The 13,608-nt window shown below is 43.1% G+C and overlaps 1 protein-coding gene across 3 annotated transcripts in view; it reads right to left on the reverse strand.

Moving 5' to 3' along the window:
• PRKCH (protein kinase C eta) overlaps positions 1 to 13,608 on the reverse strand; it is a 244,160-nt gene that overhangs the window by 18,308 nt on the left and 212,244 nt on the right. For all 3 annotated transcript variants that reach the window (XM_033187812.1, XM_033187813.1, XM_033187814.1), the window contains exons 11-12: positions 6,284 to 6,422; positions 1,858 to 2,046 (exon numbers count right to left, since the gene is read on the reverse strand). In XM_033187812.1, the coding sequence (XP_033043703.1) occupies positions 1,858 to 2,046; positions 6,284 to 6,422 (328 nt within the window). The remainder of the gene's footprint in view (positions 1 to 1,857; positions 2,047 to 6,283; positions 6,423 to 13,608) is intronic.

Consider the following 13,608-nt stretch of genomic DNA (forward strand, 5'->3'; position numbering starts at 1 on the left):
AATGGTGATGTGGCCTCTTAAGATTTCTACTAGACCTAGATTCAAAACGCATATGGTTATCTATCAGAGAAACACTGATCTGGATTGCTAATCCAGTGTTTATATTAGAGAATACAAAAATTTCTTGAGGCATGGACTGACTTTTATTTCCTATCCTTCATGGTACCAAGCCTAGTGACCAATGCTGACAACAGGCATTTCTTTATGGCTTGAACCAGTATTTTCATGTGAATTATGAACTCTGGGATCCTTCGTCTAAATATTAAAAACTACTAAATCAGCTACAGTAATTGGACTAAATATGTGGGGTATGGAAAACCATTAGTATGATGAAGGTGGCTGTTGCCGGCCACAGAAGGCTGGCATGCTTTTTCGCAAAAAGCCAGGTTCTGGGCCATGGAAGTAGGAAAATGATCATGCAAAGTCCGCCTCCCTCTGCAGCATGATGAGGCTGTGTTATCGTGGTTTATGTTATCAAAATTGGCTGCGGCCAACCTAGGTGAGTACATTTCCCTTCAGGAAGTTAAGAAACTTCATGGTACAAATCCACGAAGACAAGCCTTTCTCTATGACTTTTTTTTTTTTTTCATAAAATTATAAAAGCCATGTTTATGGTTTCCTCTAAAATTTCCATTAATATAAAAATTAACTGTTCTTACAAAAACATGTTAGATAGGAGACATTTGGTAGAATCCCAAAGTACTGTGAGATTTTTATTTCTGTGAGATTAGTGCTTTCTCAATTTCAGAAGGGTACTGGCACCTCAGCTTGAGAATCAAGCCATGTGTTATGATTCACTTTGGTAATATTTGCCTCAGAAGGATTTCTGTGATTATTTCTCTTTTAGTGATGTAGAGAATTCTCAGGGACAATCAAACCTTCAGCCCCAGTGCACAGTGACCCACATAAAAAATGTCCTTGAAATGGCACTAATTATAGGGCTAGAAGTTTCCAAAGAGAAACAAATCTTTCAACAAGATAGCAAATATTTCTCACATTTCGCTTTTGCCTCAAATTACTGAAGGGATATAACTTAAGGATAGTAATTCTTATGCCATAGATACTATCCAACAGAATATAGATTGTTCTGATTTATCCCTTCTCAAACAACTGATCTTTTATTTGCCTTTATATCCCATATGCATATAGTAGGTGAAAAAACATGATTTTAGAACTCGACTAATGTGGTTACAGAATTGACCCAAATTACATGTACTTTATTTTCAACATAAAGGCGTCCAATACATGTTTTTCCTCAATTCAAAGGCGTTCAGCACAGTGCCTTAAATGCACACACAGAAAAGACTTTCTCGACATGATCCATTACAACACTGCACCTGCAGCCTGGGCGTGGCACCTGGCTTGCATAAGAATAACTTGGAGACAAAAGAGATCTGCAGAGGTTTGGAAAACCTTCCTTCTCCTCTCCCAGCCCTAAAAGAAAGGCCCTTCATCCTACTCCTTGAAGATGCCAACAGAAACACAACTGATATAATAACAGGCTGGGAATGGCATTCACTTGACCCAAAACTCTGGCGTGGCCTGACTGTATGGAGGGGAAACATCACCTCCCCTCAACTAAAGTTTGAAGTGCTAGAAATACTTGCTATTTGGCAAACAAAGTTATCAAGGACTATCAAAATTGGCCCCAAAATAACTATTGCATAAGAGAGGGTGTATTGCATAAGAGAGGGTAACAGCCTGAGAGAACTCTGGTTCTTTGCTTCTTTAGATTAGAACACAAATTTTAGTTAGAGCTAGTGGTTTACTGGTGGGAGGCACTGAAAAGACACCAGAAGCACATAAAACAAGCTGGTCTGCAATAGATCAGAAGCTAGCTGGGTAAGCCAAACTTACAGATTTGAGGATCCCTGTGGCATCTTCATGGAGCCAGGTAGGGTAGACCACCTCGTCATTCAGTATGGCCTCAAAGAGGTCATCTTCGTTCTCTGCCTCAAAAGGTGCGTGACCGCAGAGCATCTCATAGAGCAACACGCCCATTGCCCACCAGTCTACTGCAGGCCCGTACAGCATTTCCTGGAGGATCTGTGCAAAGGGGGCAGCGAGAGAAGGTGGTTCATACATCAGATTAACAAATGTGTTCTTCATAACTAGGGAAATTGATGCACTAGGAAATATCAAAGTTTTTTTTTTTTTTAAAAAGTCTCCTGTGCTACCATGCATATTTCTTTCCATTTCTACAGAGTGGTCTGTTTTCCCTGTGGTCAACTCAGAGATGCCTTCTCCGGTATGGTGAGGAAATATTTATGATTGGGCCACAGTGATGGGCTCGTGCAGATTCCGAACAGAAAGGGTTCTGGAAATATATCCGTGAGGAAAAAAAAGGAGACTAGGTTCACTCACTCATACGGGAAGGATTCAAGAGCCTTTCTTTAGTTCTGCTAAATGATGCTGAAATTAAATCACTAAGTAGAGACGAAGAGGAAAATAAATAGCCATGAGTGGTGTTCACTTTGTCTTCATTTACTGCTAAAGCCCAAAGCAACTGCAAAATCTACAAATTTTTTTTTTTAACTCAAATTCTTTTTTTTTTTTTTAGTGATGTATTTTCTTTTTTTTTTTTTTTATTATACTTTAAGTTCTAGGGTACATGTGCATGACGTTTATATCATGTATAACTCCCCAATGCAATCCCTCCCTCCTCCCCCCTCCCCATGATAGGCCCCAGTGTGTGATGTTCCCCTTCCCGAGTCCAAGTGATCTCATTGTTCAGTTCCCACCTATGAGTGAGAACATGCGGTGTTTGGTTTTCTCTTCTTGTGATAGTTTGCTAAGAATCATGGTTTCCAGCTGCATCCATGTCCCTACAAAGGACGCAAACTCATCCTTTTTGATGGCTGCATAGTATTCCATGGTGTATATGTGCCACATTTTCTTAATCCAGTCTGTCACAGATGGACATTTGGGTTGATTCCAAGTCTTTGCTATTGTGAATAGTGCCGCAATAAACATACGTGTGCATGTGTCTTTGTAGTAGAGTAATTTATAATCCTTTGGGTATATACCCAGTAGTGGGATGGCTGGGTCATATGGTACATCTAGTTCTAGATCCTTGAGGAATCGCCATACTGTTTTCCATAATGGTTGAACTAGTTTACAATCCCACCAACAGTGTAAAAGTGTTCCTATTTCTCCACATCCTCTCCAACACCTGTTGTTTCCTGACTTCTTAATGATTGCCATTCTAACTGGTGTGAGATGGTATCTCATTGTGGTTTTGATTTGCATTTCTCTGATGGCCAGTGATGATGAGCATTTTTTCATGTGTCTGTTGGCTGTATGGATGTCTTCTTTTGAGAAATGTCTGTTCATATCCTTTCCCCACTTTTTGATGGGGTTGTTTGTTTTTTTCTTGTATATTTGTTTGAGTTCTTGGTAGATTCTGGATATTAGCCCTTTGTCAGATGAGTAGGTTGCAAAAATTTTTTCCCATTCTGTAGGTTGCCTGTTCACTCTGATGGTAGTTTCTTTAGCTGTGCAAAAGCTCTTTAGTTTAATTAGATCCCATGTGTCAATTTTGGCTTTTGCTGCCGTTGCTTTTGGTGTTTTAGACATGAAGTCCTTGCCCATGCCTATGTCCTGAATGGTACTACCTAGATTTTCTTCTAGGGTTTTTATGGTATTAGGTCTAACATTTAAGTCTCTAATCCATCTTGAATTAATCTTCGTATAAGGGGTAAGGAAAGGATCCAGTTTCAGCTTTCTACTTATGGCTAGCCAATTTTCCCAGCACCATTTATTAAATAGGGAATCCTTTCCCCATTTCTTGTTTCTCTCAGGTTTGTCAAAGATCAGATGGCTGTAGATATGTGGTATTATTTCTGAGGACTCTGTTCTGTTCCATTGGTCTATATCTCTGTTTTGGTACCAGTACCATGCTGTTTTGGTTACTGTAGCCTTGTAGTATAGTTTGAAGTCAGGTAGCGTGACGCCTCCAGCTTTGTCCTTTTGACTTAGGATTGTCTTGGCAATGCGGGCTCTTTTTTGGTTCCATATGAACTTTAAAGCCGTTTTTTCCAATTCTGTGAAGAAAGTCATTGGTAGCTTGATGGGGATGGCATTGAATCTATAAATCACCTTGGGCAGTATGGCCATTTTCACGATATTGATTCTTCCTATCCATGAGCATGGTATGTTCTTCCATTTGTTTGTGTCCTCTTTGATTTCACTGAGCAGTGGTTTGTAGTTCTCCTTGAAGAGGTCCTTTACATCCCTTTTAAGCTGGATTCCTAGGTATTTGATTCTCTTTGAAGCAATTGTGAATGGAAGTTGATTCCTGATTTGGCTCTCTGCTTGTCTGTTACTGGTGTATAAGAATGCTTGTGATTTTTGCACATTAATTTTGTATCCTGAGACTTTGCTGAAGTTGCTTATCAGCTTAAGGAGATTTTAGGCTGAGACAATGGGGTTTTCTAAATATACAATCATGTCATCTGCAAACAGGGACAATTTGACTTCTTCTTTTCCTAACTGGATACCCTTGATTTCTTTCTCTTGCCTGATTGCCCTAGCCAGAACTTCCAACACTATGTTGAATAGGAGTGGTGAGAGAGGGCATCCCTGTCTTGTGCCAGTTTTCAAAGGGAATTTTTCCAGTTTTTGCCCATTCAGTATGATATTGGCTGTGGGTTTCTCATAAATAGCTCTTATTATTTTGAGGTACGTTCCATCAATACCAAATTTATTGAGCGTTTTTAGCATAAAGGGCTGTTGAATTTTGTCAAAAGCCTTTTCTGCATCTATTGAGATAATCATGTGGTTCTTGTCTTTGGTTCTGTTTATATGCTGGATTACGTTTATTGATTTGCGAATGTTGAACCAGCCTTGCATCCCAGGGATGAAGCCCACTTGATCATGGTGGATAAGCTTTTTGATGTGCTGCTGAATCCGGTTTGCCAGTATTTTATTGAGGATTTTTGCATCGATGTTCATCAGGGATATTGGTCTAAAATTCTCTCTTTTTGTTGTGTCTCTGCCAGGCTTTGGTATCAGGATGATGTTGGCCTCATAAAAAGAGTTAGGGAGGATTCCCTCTTTTTCTATTGATTGAAATAGTTTCAGAAGGAATGGTACCAGCTCCTCCTTGTACCTCTGGTAGAATTCAGCTGTGAATCCATCTGGTCCTGGACTTTTTTTGGTGGGTAGGCTATTAATTGTTGCCTCAATTTCAGAGCTTGCTATTGGTCTATTCAGGGATTCAACTTCTTCCTGGTTTAGTCTTGGGAGAGTGTAAGTGTCCAGGAAATTATCCATTTCTTCTAGATTTTCTAGTTGATTTGCGTAGAGGCATTTATAGTATTCTCTGATGGTTGTTTGTATTTCTGTGGGGTCGGTGGTGATATCCCCTTTATCATTTTTATTGCGTCTATTTGATTCCTCTCTCTTTTCTTCTTTATTAGTCTAGCTAGCGGTCTGTCAATTTTGTTTATCTTTTCAAAAAACCAACTCCTGGATTCATTGATTTTTTGGAGGGTTTTTTGTGTCTCTATCTCCTTCAGTTCTGCTCTGATCTTAGTTATTTCTTGCCTTCTGCTAGCTTTTGAATGTGTTTGCTCTTGCCTCTCTAGTTCTTTTAATTGTGATGTTAGAGTGTCAATTTTAGATCTCTCCTGCTTTCTCTTGTGGGCATTTAGTGCTATAAATTTCCCTCTACACACTGCTTTAAATGTGTCCCAGAGATTCTGGTATGTTGTATCTTTGTTCTCATTGGTTTCAAAGAACATCTTTATTTCTGCTTTCATTTCGTTATGTACCCAGTAGTCATTCAGGAGCAGGTTGTTCAGTTTCCATGTAGTTGAGCGGTTTTGATTGAGTTTCTTAGTCCTGAGTTCTAGTTTGATTGCACTGTGGTCTGAGAGACAGTTTGTTATAATTTCTGTTCTTGTACATTTGCTGAGGAGTGCTTTACTTCCAATTATGTGGTCAATTTTGGAATAAGTGCGATGTGGTGCTGAGAAGAATGTATATTCTGTTGATTTGGGGTGGAGAGTTCTATAGATGTCTATTAGGTCCGCTTGGTGCAGAGATGAGTTCAATTCCTGGATATCCTTGTTAACTTTCTGTCTCGTTAACTCAAATTCTTATTAGAGTGACTTAGGCCATTTTCAGCCATCATTCACCCAATGAGCCATAAATGAGTCTAGAGGTGTCCGCTTTCAACACTGCCCCCAACGCTGCAGCACATAAAAGCAGCCAGTGGCATTTCTGGTCAGAGTTACTGGAGAGCTCAGATTTCAGAGCTGCATCAAGCAGCTGCACTCACCTCTGGAGCGATATAGTCTGGCGTGCCACAGAATGTGGCCGTGGTGACGCCATTGCAAATCCCCTCCTTGCACATTCCGAAGTCTGCCAGTTTACAGTGACCCTCGTGGTCCAACAGGACGTTGTCCAGTTTCAGATCTCTGAAAGATACAAACAGCAGCATGAGATAGGGCAGCCAGACCCCAAACCATCCACCTCTCAGAATGGGCACACACACACACAACAAGTGCGGCCACATGCGGCCGTGTGAGCTTCTCTGTGCTATCTGGATGACAAATTTAGATCAAGTCTCAGAACTTGCCTCATGGCTCCAAGACGATGGGCCCATTAAGAAGGGGCTAACCACAGGAAAATGTGGGTTGTCCTTTAAAAACGGAGGGCAGAATGTGGCTTTTCTAGGCTTTCCACTTACCTTGTACTCAGCCTATCCCCCATCCTCCACTCGAGCACCCATCTCTACCCATCAGAGTCAGAGTGAACACCCATAGGGGAGGTGGCCACTGTGTGCCAGGGGTGGTGACAGGCACTAGGAGCACAGCTGATCTTCATCTGCAAGGAACTCACAGTGTAATGGGAGACAAATATTTCCTAGGCTAGAAGCTCCATGACGGCCGGGATTGTGTTTATGTGGTTTGCCACTATGCCTGGCATAATGTACTTAAGAAATACTTGTTAGCTGGGTGCCTGTAATCCCAACACTTTGGGAGGCTGAGGCAGGCAGATTGCTTGAGTTCAGGAGTTTGAGATGAGCCTGGGGAACATGGTGAAATCCCATCTCTACAAAAAATACAAAAATTAGTTGGGCATGGTGGCATGCACCTGTAGTCCCACCTACTTGGGAGGCTGAGGTGGGAGGATCACTTGAGCCCAGGAGTGAGCTGAGAGTGCACCACTGCACTCCAGCCTGGGCGACAGGGTGAGACCCTGTCTCCAAAATGAAGAGAGAGAAAAAGAAAGAAATACTTGTGTGTGTGTGTGTGTATGTGTAAAACAAATAGATATATATCTTATATACAGACACACACACACACATATGGACAGGATAGACAGGAGAGGGGCAGAGGAGGGGGAACACACCAATTGCTGTATCATCCTAGTGGCATGATGAAGGTATGAACCAAGTGCTACGAGAGAAACATAAGAGAGAACAATTCCTTCCAGTGGGAGGAGAGAGAGACAGCCTCACAGCAGAAGTAGAAATTGAGCTGGGTCTGAAAGCATGAGTCAGAGTCTCCCAGGCAGAAAAGGGGGAGTGAGAAGGCTGCCATGGAGAGGCAGATGGGGCGGGGACATGGCAGCAAGCCCAGTGGTGTGGCTGTGCAGGTGCACTCAGAGAACCCTGGGTATGGTGGAGGAGGCTGAGGGGCGGGCAGCACAGGACACAGGAGTGCAGGGGCCATGAAAAATCTCAGGGCTACAAGGAAAGTTAAGTCCTTCAAACCATGAAGGGTCCTGAATGTCACACTAAGGAATTTTGATTTTCAGATATTAGGCAAAAGGAACTTCCTGATGCTCCCTAATTAAGGGAGTAACTGATTCCTGGCTGGACAAGAAAAGATCAGTTAGGGGAGGCTGAAACCGTCCAGGGAAGAGATGTTAAGACCTGAACCAGAACAGTGATGAATGGAATGAAAAATAAGGAGTCAGTCAGGAGAAAGGAAGCAGGGCTTTGGTGAAAGCAAAATCAGTAATAAGGCTTGATAATCACTTAGAGATAGGCAGAGAGAAGCAGCAGAAATGACTCCTGGGTTTCTGTCTTAAATCCAGTAGGTTTGTGGGGATGTTAACCAGGAAAAGGAAAACCAGAGTGAGAAGAGGGTTTGTTTGCGGGTACCCCAGGTGCACAGGAAGCCTAATAGATTATGGAGACTCTGGTTCAAGGCATTTTTCACCCCTCCTCCAATCCCTAAGAGCAAATTCACGTGGAAGGAAGTGAATATTCAGCAGCAGGATTGTTTAGTAAAGAGTCCTCAAGGTCGGCAGGAACATGGCTGTGTACTGATAAAGCTGTCTATAAATAAAAGGCAGTGCTCTCTTAAAACAACCCGCTTCCCAGCAGAGGCACATGGTTCTCCTGTTGCCAACCATACCCCAGGGCACTGTTACAGAGGGAAGGTGGCACTGCTAGCCTCACAGGCACAGTCTAGACTGGACAGAGCGGCAGCTTGGCCTTTTGGGTGAGACATTTACACTTTGGTTTTTAAAGGAACAATATGCTCAGAGGCAACCCACATAGGCTGATCAGTGACGAGGAGGCTGCAGGTCACTAGGGTGGCCTGGAGCTTTGTGGTTAACTGCCATTGTGGGAGGCTGCCATGGCCTTGGGCTGCCTGGAGCCCCCCTCGCTGTGGCATCTTCACAGTGGCTACAGCTGACTGCTCTTTCTGGTGTGTCACATTCACTATGGGTTGTGTCAGGGCACTCGAGGTTCTATTTTCCTGCCTCAGTGTGAGAATCAAGGTCTGTTGGCCTGCATGGCCCAAGGCAAAAGGTTGGTCTCCGTCCAGCCTGGATCATGTTGCTGGCTTGGAGGAGGTAGGTGATGACAGAACTGGCATGACTGGTTTCTACACAGTGTCCTGTGAGTTGATACAGCCTGGCCAGGCAGGTCTTACAGAAAATGGCCACTAGAAAATGCCCAGGAATGGAAAGCAAGTCTGGTATTCCAGGAATCCCCAGTAAGTGTGGTTAAAGCAGCAAAGCTTTCATGGCACAGATCAATGGAACGTAGAACAGACTTCTCTGCTCCTAGCAGCAGCCTCCCCAGGTGTCAGGGGCATAAGGCAAAGGCATGCTGAGTACCTGTGCACCCACTTCAGCGAAGCAAGCTTTCTGTGTCTCTAACCCAAACCCAGTCCTGGCTCCAAATCAGCCCTTCTCCATGCAGAATCCCATGTCCCATATAAGTGTTTTCAGTGGGCTGATTTGTGGAAGCTGCTTCCTCCCCTTGCCCCACCACACGCATACAATATGAGCACAACCAATTTAACCTACAAGAGGTTGCAATCACAGCAGCGCAGGTCGGGAGCAGGGGTGAGGATGATCGGGATCCTGTCCAGTGAAGGAGGCCAACACTCTCAGTTCTTCCACAAGTGTTTTCTGACTTGCGAGGCACTAGAAGGCCTGGGTGCCTGGCTCTTCTAGGGCTGAGGGCACACAGCAGAGAGGCACCTGGCTGAGGTTGGACACACTAGTCTGCAGCCCCAGGAGACAGCATAGCCGGGGGGGACAAAGCCCACGAGCCCAGCTTTATCGACACTGTGTCCTAGCCTGACAAGCCAGGCCTGTGTGGACCTAAGCCCAGAACACTCTCACTCACATTTCCAAACAAGGTCACTGAGTTTCAGAATTTTCCCGAAGCCAGGATGCCTGCTGAGGTCTTGGAAAGGATCTTCTTGGGCAACAGAAACAAGTGCTAACAGAAATCCACAACGGTCTCAAGAGTTGACCCGCAGTTGCTTAAGAGTTTGTGACTAATGTCCCAGGTAAGATGTCTGACTGCTTATTACTCAGCTGCTGTCGTGGGCAGCAGGAATCGTGCGGGGAGGGAAAGTGCTGGGCCATCAGTTTTGTCTGTCAACTATTACAATCAGCTCTGCATGGGGAAGTCTTGGGACGCAGCTCTCAGAAGACACAAGTGGGCAAGACAAGAATGTGACTCATCCTGGTCACAGGATGCCCGAGGCCACAAAGGCAGGTTAGAGACCTTAATCCTGATTTCAATCTAATTTTAGGCATTCTCAGAACTGTATGAGCCGTAAAGGAAAAGCCATGGCTGTTCTCACACCAGGTGCTATCTAGTAAGACAGATCACTCAAACTGGGATCCCAAGAGGGTTCAATTAAGAGCATAATGTAATTCCAGGCTACCAGTTCTGCCTTCAGCAAAAGTATCTCATACCTGCTCTATGAAGTCTGTCCTGATGTCCCCAGAGAGTCATAGTAATATCAACTCTGCTCCTAGGGTGCCCAGTTTATACTTCTATGATAGCACACCCTGCACTGTATTCCAGAAGGCTCTGTCTGTGCACCTGTCTTCCTTCTTAGCAGCTCCAGCATGGTCCTGGCAGGAGGTGCTGACCAAAGGGATACACAGAAGCATTTCAGATGGACCCCAACGTGACTGCCCTCGCCAACTCGGAGCCTATCTTACTTTTAGGGGATAGAAGGACACTCCATAAACTTTGCTCCAAAGTACTTAAACTTATAAAAAGCCACATGTTTTACCCCTTAGAGATAGACTTGAAAGGGAAAAGAAGAAACCTGCAATCAAAATTTAAATTATCCTCTTTGGTGAAGCTGGAGAAAGAGATGTTGAAGGGTCAATTATTAAACAGCGAGGATCAAGCAGAACACTTATCCTTGTGCTGGCTTGCATCCAAACGGAAGAGCAGAACATGGAGGGGGTGACTCAAACAAAGCCAAAGATTACAGAGCCATTTACAGTCATGGTCAGCTTCCACTCTAAAGGGAAATCATGCCTTTATTTTTTTTTAAAGCAAAAGAAGTCACCCTAAGCCTCCTGACTTTAGTTTGAAATATGCAGAGGTCAGTTTTTGGCTTAGGAGTGCCTCAGCTTCCTATGCCAACATGTAACTCAGCAGCCGAACTTAACAAGGCTACACAATGAAGATTACAAGTTCATACAGGGCAGAGGCTCAAATCCTAAAATGCCAAAACCACAATTACCGGCTCGTCATTCATTAGCTCATTGAGCACCGGTATTTAATAGCTACAGCTTTTGTCATGCAAGCATAGAAGGGTAGAAAGAGTTATTCTATCCTCTGTGCTTGTCTGAAAGCTACATTGTTCTTGCTGGGTAATCAGGGTTACTTAAAATGCCCACAGTAGTTTCAGAGAGAATTCCCAAGTGATTGAAGACAAAGGAGATTCAGAAATTGGATTTATTTTGTTTCCACCATAAGCTATCCCGAGAGTAATAAAACAGATTGACATGAGTCTTACTGCTTAGATCACTAGAATCAGTTACTCTTCCAAAAGAAATAAAGGGAAGCGAGCTGAGAGCTGGCTCCTTGAACAAGAATGAATCTAGGATGCTATTTATATGAACTATTTTTAACATATTTTTCAACTTTTATCATGGGAAATTTCAAAATAGACAGAAGTAGGGAGAATGACACAACTCTCATACCGATCAAACAGCCTCGGCGGCTGCCACTGCATGTCCAAACATGTTCCTGCTCTATATCGACTCCCTTCCTCCCTGATCTATCTTTTATCAGATTATTCTAAAACAAATCCCAGACATGAACTATGTCATCTATAAACATTTTAGTATCTGAATCTAAAAGATAATATTTAATTAAGTACAACTTTGATACTCGTTATCATAAAATATACAGTCAATTTATGACTGTCAGCATACTGCCACCTATCTGTTGCTCATTTGGGGGTGAGTCTGTGGGTCTGTCCAGACAACCTGGAAAAAAGCTTTTGTGAATAACAACAACAACAGTGTCTTCAGTGGTGAATATACACTGAATGTTCATCAAATGCTAAGTGCTTTATCCGTATTATCTTATTTTATCCTCAAAATAACCCTATGAAGTAGGCTCAACCCCAAGATCATATAGCTAGACAGGGGTAAAATCAGGATTCAGATTTACTTCTGCTCACCTCCAAGGCCTGGGCTTGTAACTTACTACACCAGGCTCAATCCCTTTCATGTAGTGGTGTCACTGGCCAATCCTCCTGACAGACTGTTTCCCAAAAGGACTTTAATTGAAACAAGAACCACCTGAGAGAATCAATAAATATCCTAAGATGGCACTATGATAGAGGGATGTTTTATGCATATTACTGTGAAACGCATACTCGAAATATTGCAAAGCAAGGTTCTTTTTTTCTTTTTTTGTTTTCTTTCTTAGCTTGTGCATAAATAAAGAGTTCAATGGATTTTACAGTCCTTGAGGATACAGGAATAGGGGAGTGCACAGCAAATCTCTCAAGTGGTCAAATGTGCAGATCATTTGCTGCCTTCCCCTGAGGAGGAGGAACTAACATGTAGGTAAGTGTGAAAAGGGGGCATCTGCCAAGTGAGTGAATGTGGGTTATGATCTTAATTTCAGAATAAAACTACTTAGGACTGGCTTGTGCTTTGAGTGTCTCGGTTTATACTTAAAATTGTTTCAAAGCAAGACTGATTGTATTAAATTGGCAAAAGACTTTTGAAAAGTCACGGAATTAGCAAAAGCGTAACATTTGGTTTCATCTTGAGTTAGACAGTAGTGCCATTCATGTATCACCTGACATGAGATATTCATCCCTTCACCCACCCAACCATTCTTTGAGTATCGTCCATGAGCCTGGCCATATGCCAGGATCTTGGGATATAATAGTAAGCAAAGGGGGCACCATCTCTACCCACAAGGGGGTTAATGTATGGTGGGAGAAGCAGACAGATCACCACACAAGTAAATTTACAATTATCAACTGTGATGAGTGCAATGAGGAGAAAACATGGGAATAGATCAAGGGATGGCCTGACCTAGCACTGGGGGAAGATTTCCCAGGAAGTGACATTTGAACTGAGCTGTGAAGATTATTAACCAAACGAAGAGACAGAAAGAAGGGAAAGTGAGGGTAAGGAGAATTTCAGAAGGAAGGAACAGAGGTGAGGGGGTTCAGTTAAGAAATGAAGACTAGCGTGGTTGGAGTCCTGGGTGGCAAGAGAAGGGAGTATGGAGATAGGAGAGAGCAGGGACCAGATGAGGCAGGGGCCAGTGAGGATTTCAGTCTTTAGCCCAATAAACCATGGAAAACTCTGACTCAGGAAAGGGGTGACATTAGATTTTCATTTTACAAGACTCCAAATCAGAGGAGCTGAGAATGAACATGAGGAGATCATTTGGGAAGCTACTAGAGTATCCAGGAGGTAAATGATGGTGGCCTGGTATAGGGAGGGCAGTGAGGTAAAGAGAACTAGATATGTCAAGAACTACTGGGGGAAAGCAATGGAATTTAGTAATGGAAGGATGTAGGGGATAAATGGAAGGAGGTATCAGCAGGTTCTCGATCACAGAATTTATTTTGGACAGATTGAGCTACTTTTTTTAGACACACAAGTGGAGACATTTAATAAGCAGCTGAATACACATGGCTAGATGTCAAAGGGAAGGCTGGATCAGAGCTACAAATTTGAGTCATTACCTGGGTGTGGATGAGTTCACCTTGGGAGAAGGAATGAAATGAGGAGAGAGCCTGAGACTGTGCCTTGGGAAGAGGAGCTCCTGAGGCGAAGATCTCTGGTCTTCTTTACACTTAAGACTACAAAAACTAGTGATGAATTATACTCAGAGTAGGGTAG

Source organism: Trachypithecus francoisi, unplaced genomic scaffold (assembly GCF_009764315.1).
Source record: "Trachypithecus francoisi isolate TF-2019V2 unplaced genomic scaffold, Tfra_2.0 Lachesis_group3, whole genome shotgun sequence".
Classification (NCBI taxonomy): domain Eukaryota; kingdom Metazoa; phylum Chordata; class Mammalia; order Primates; family Cercopithecidae; genus Trachypithecus; species Trachypithecus francoisi.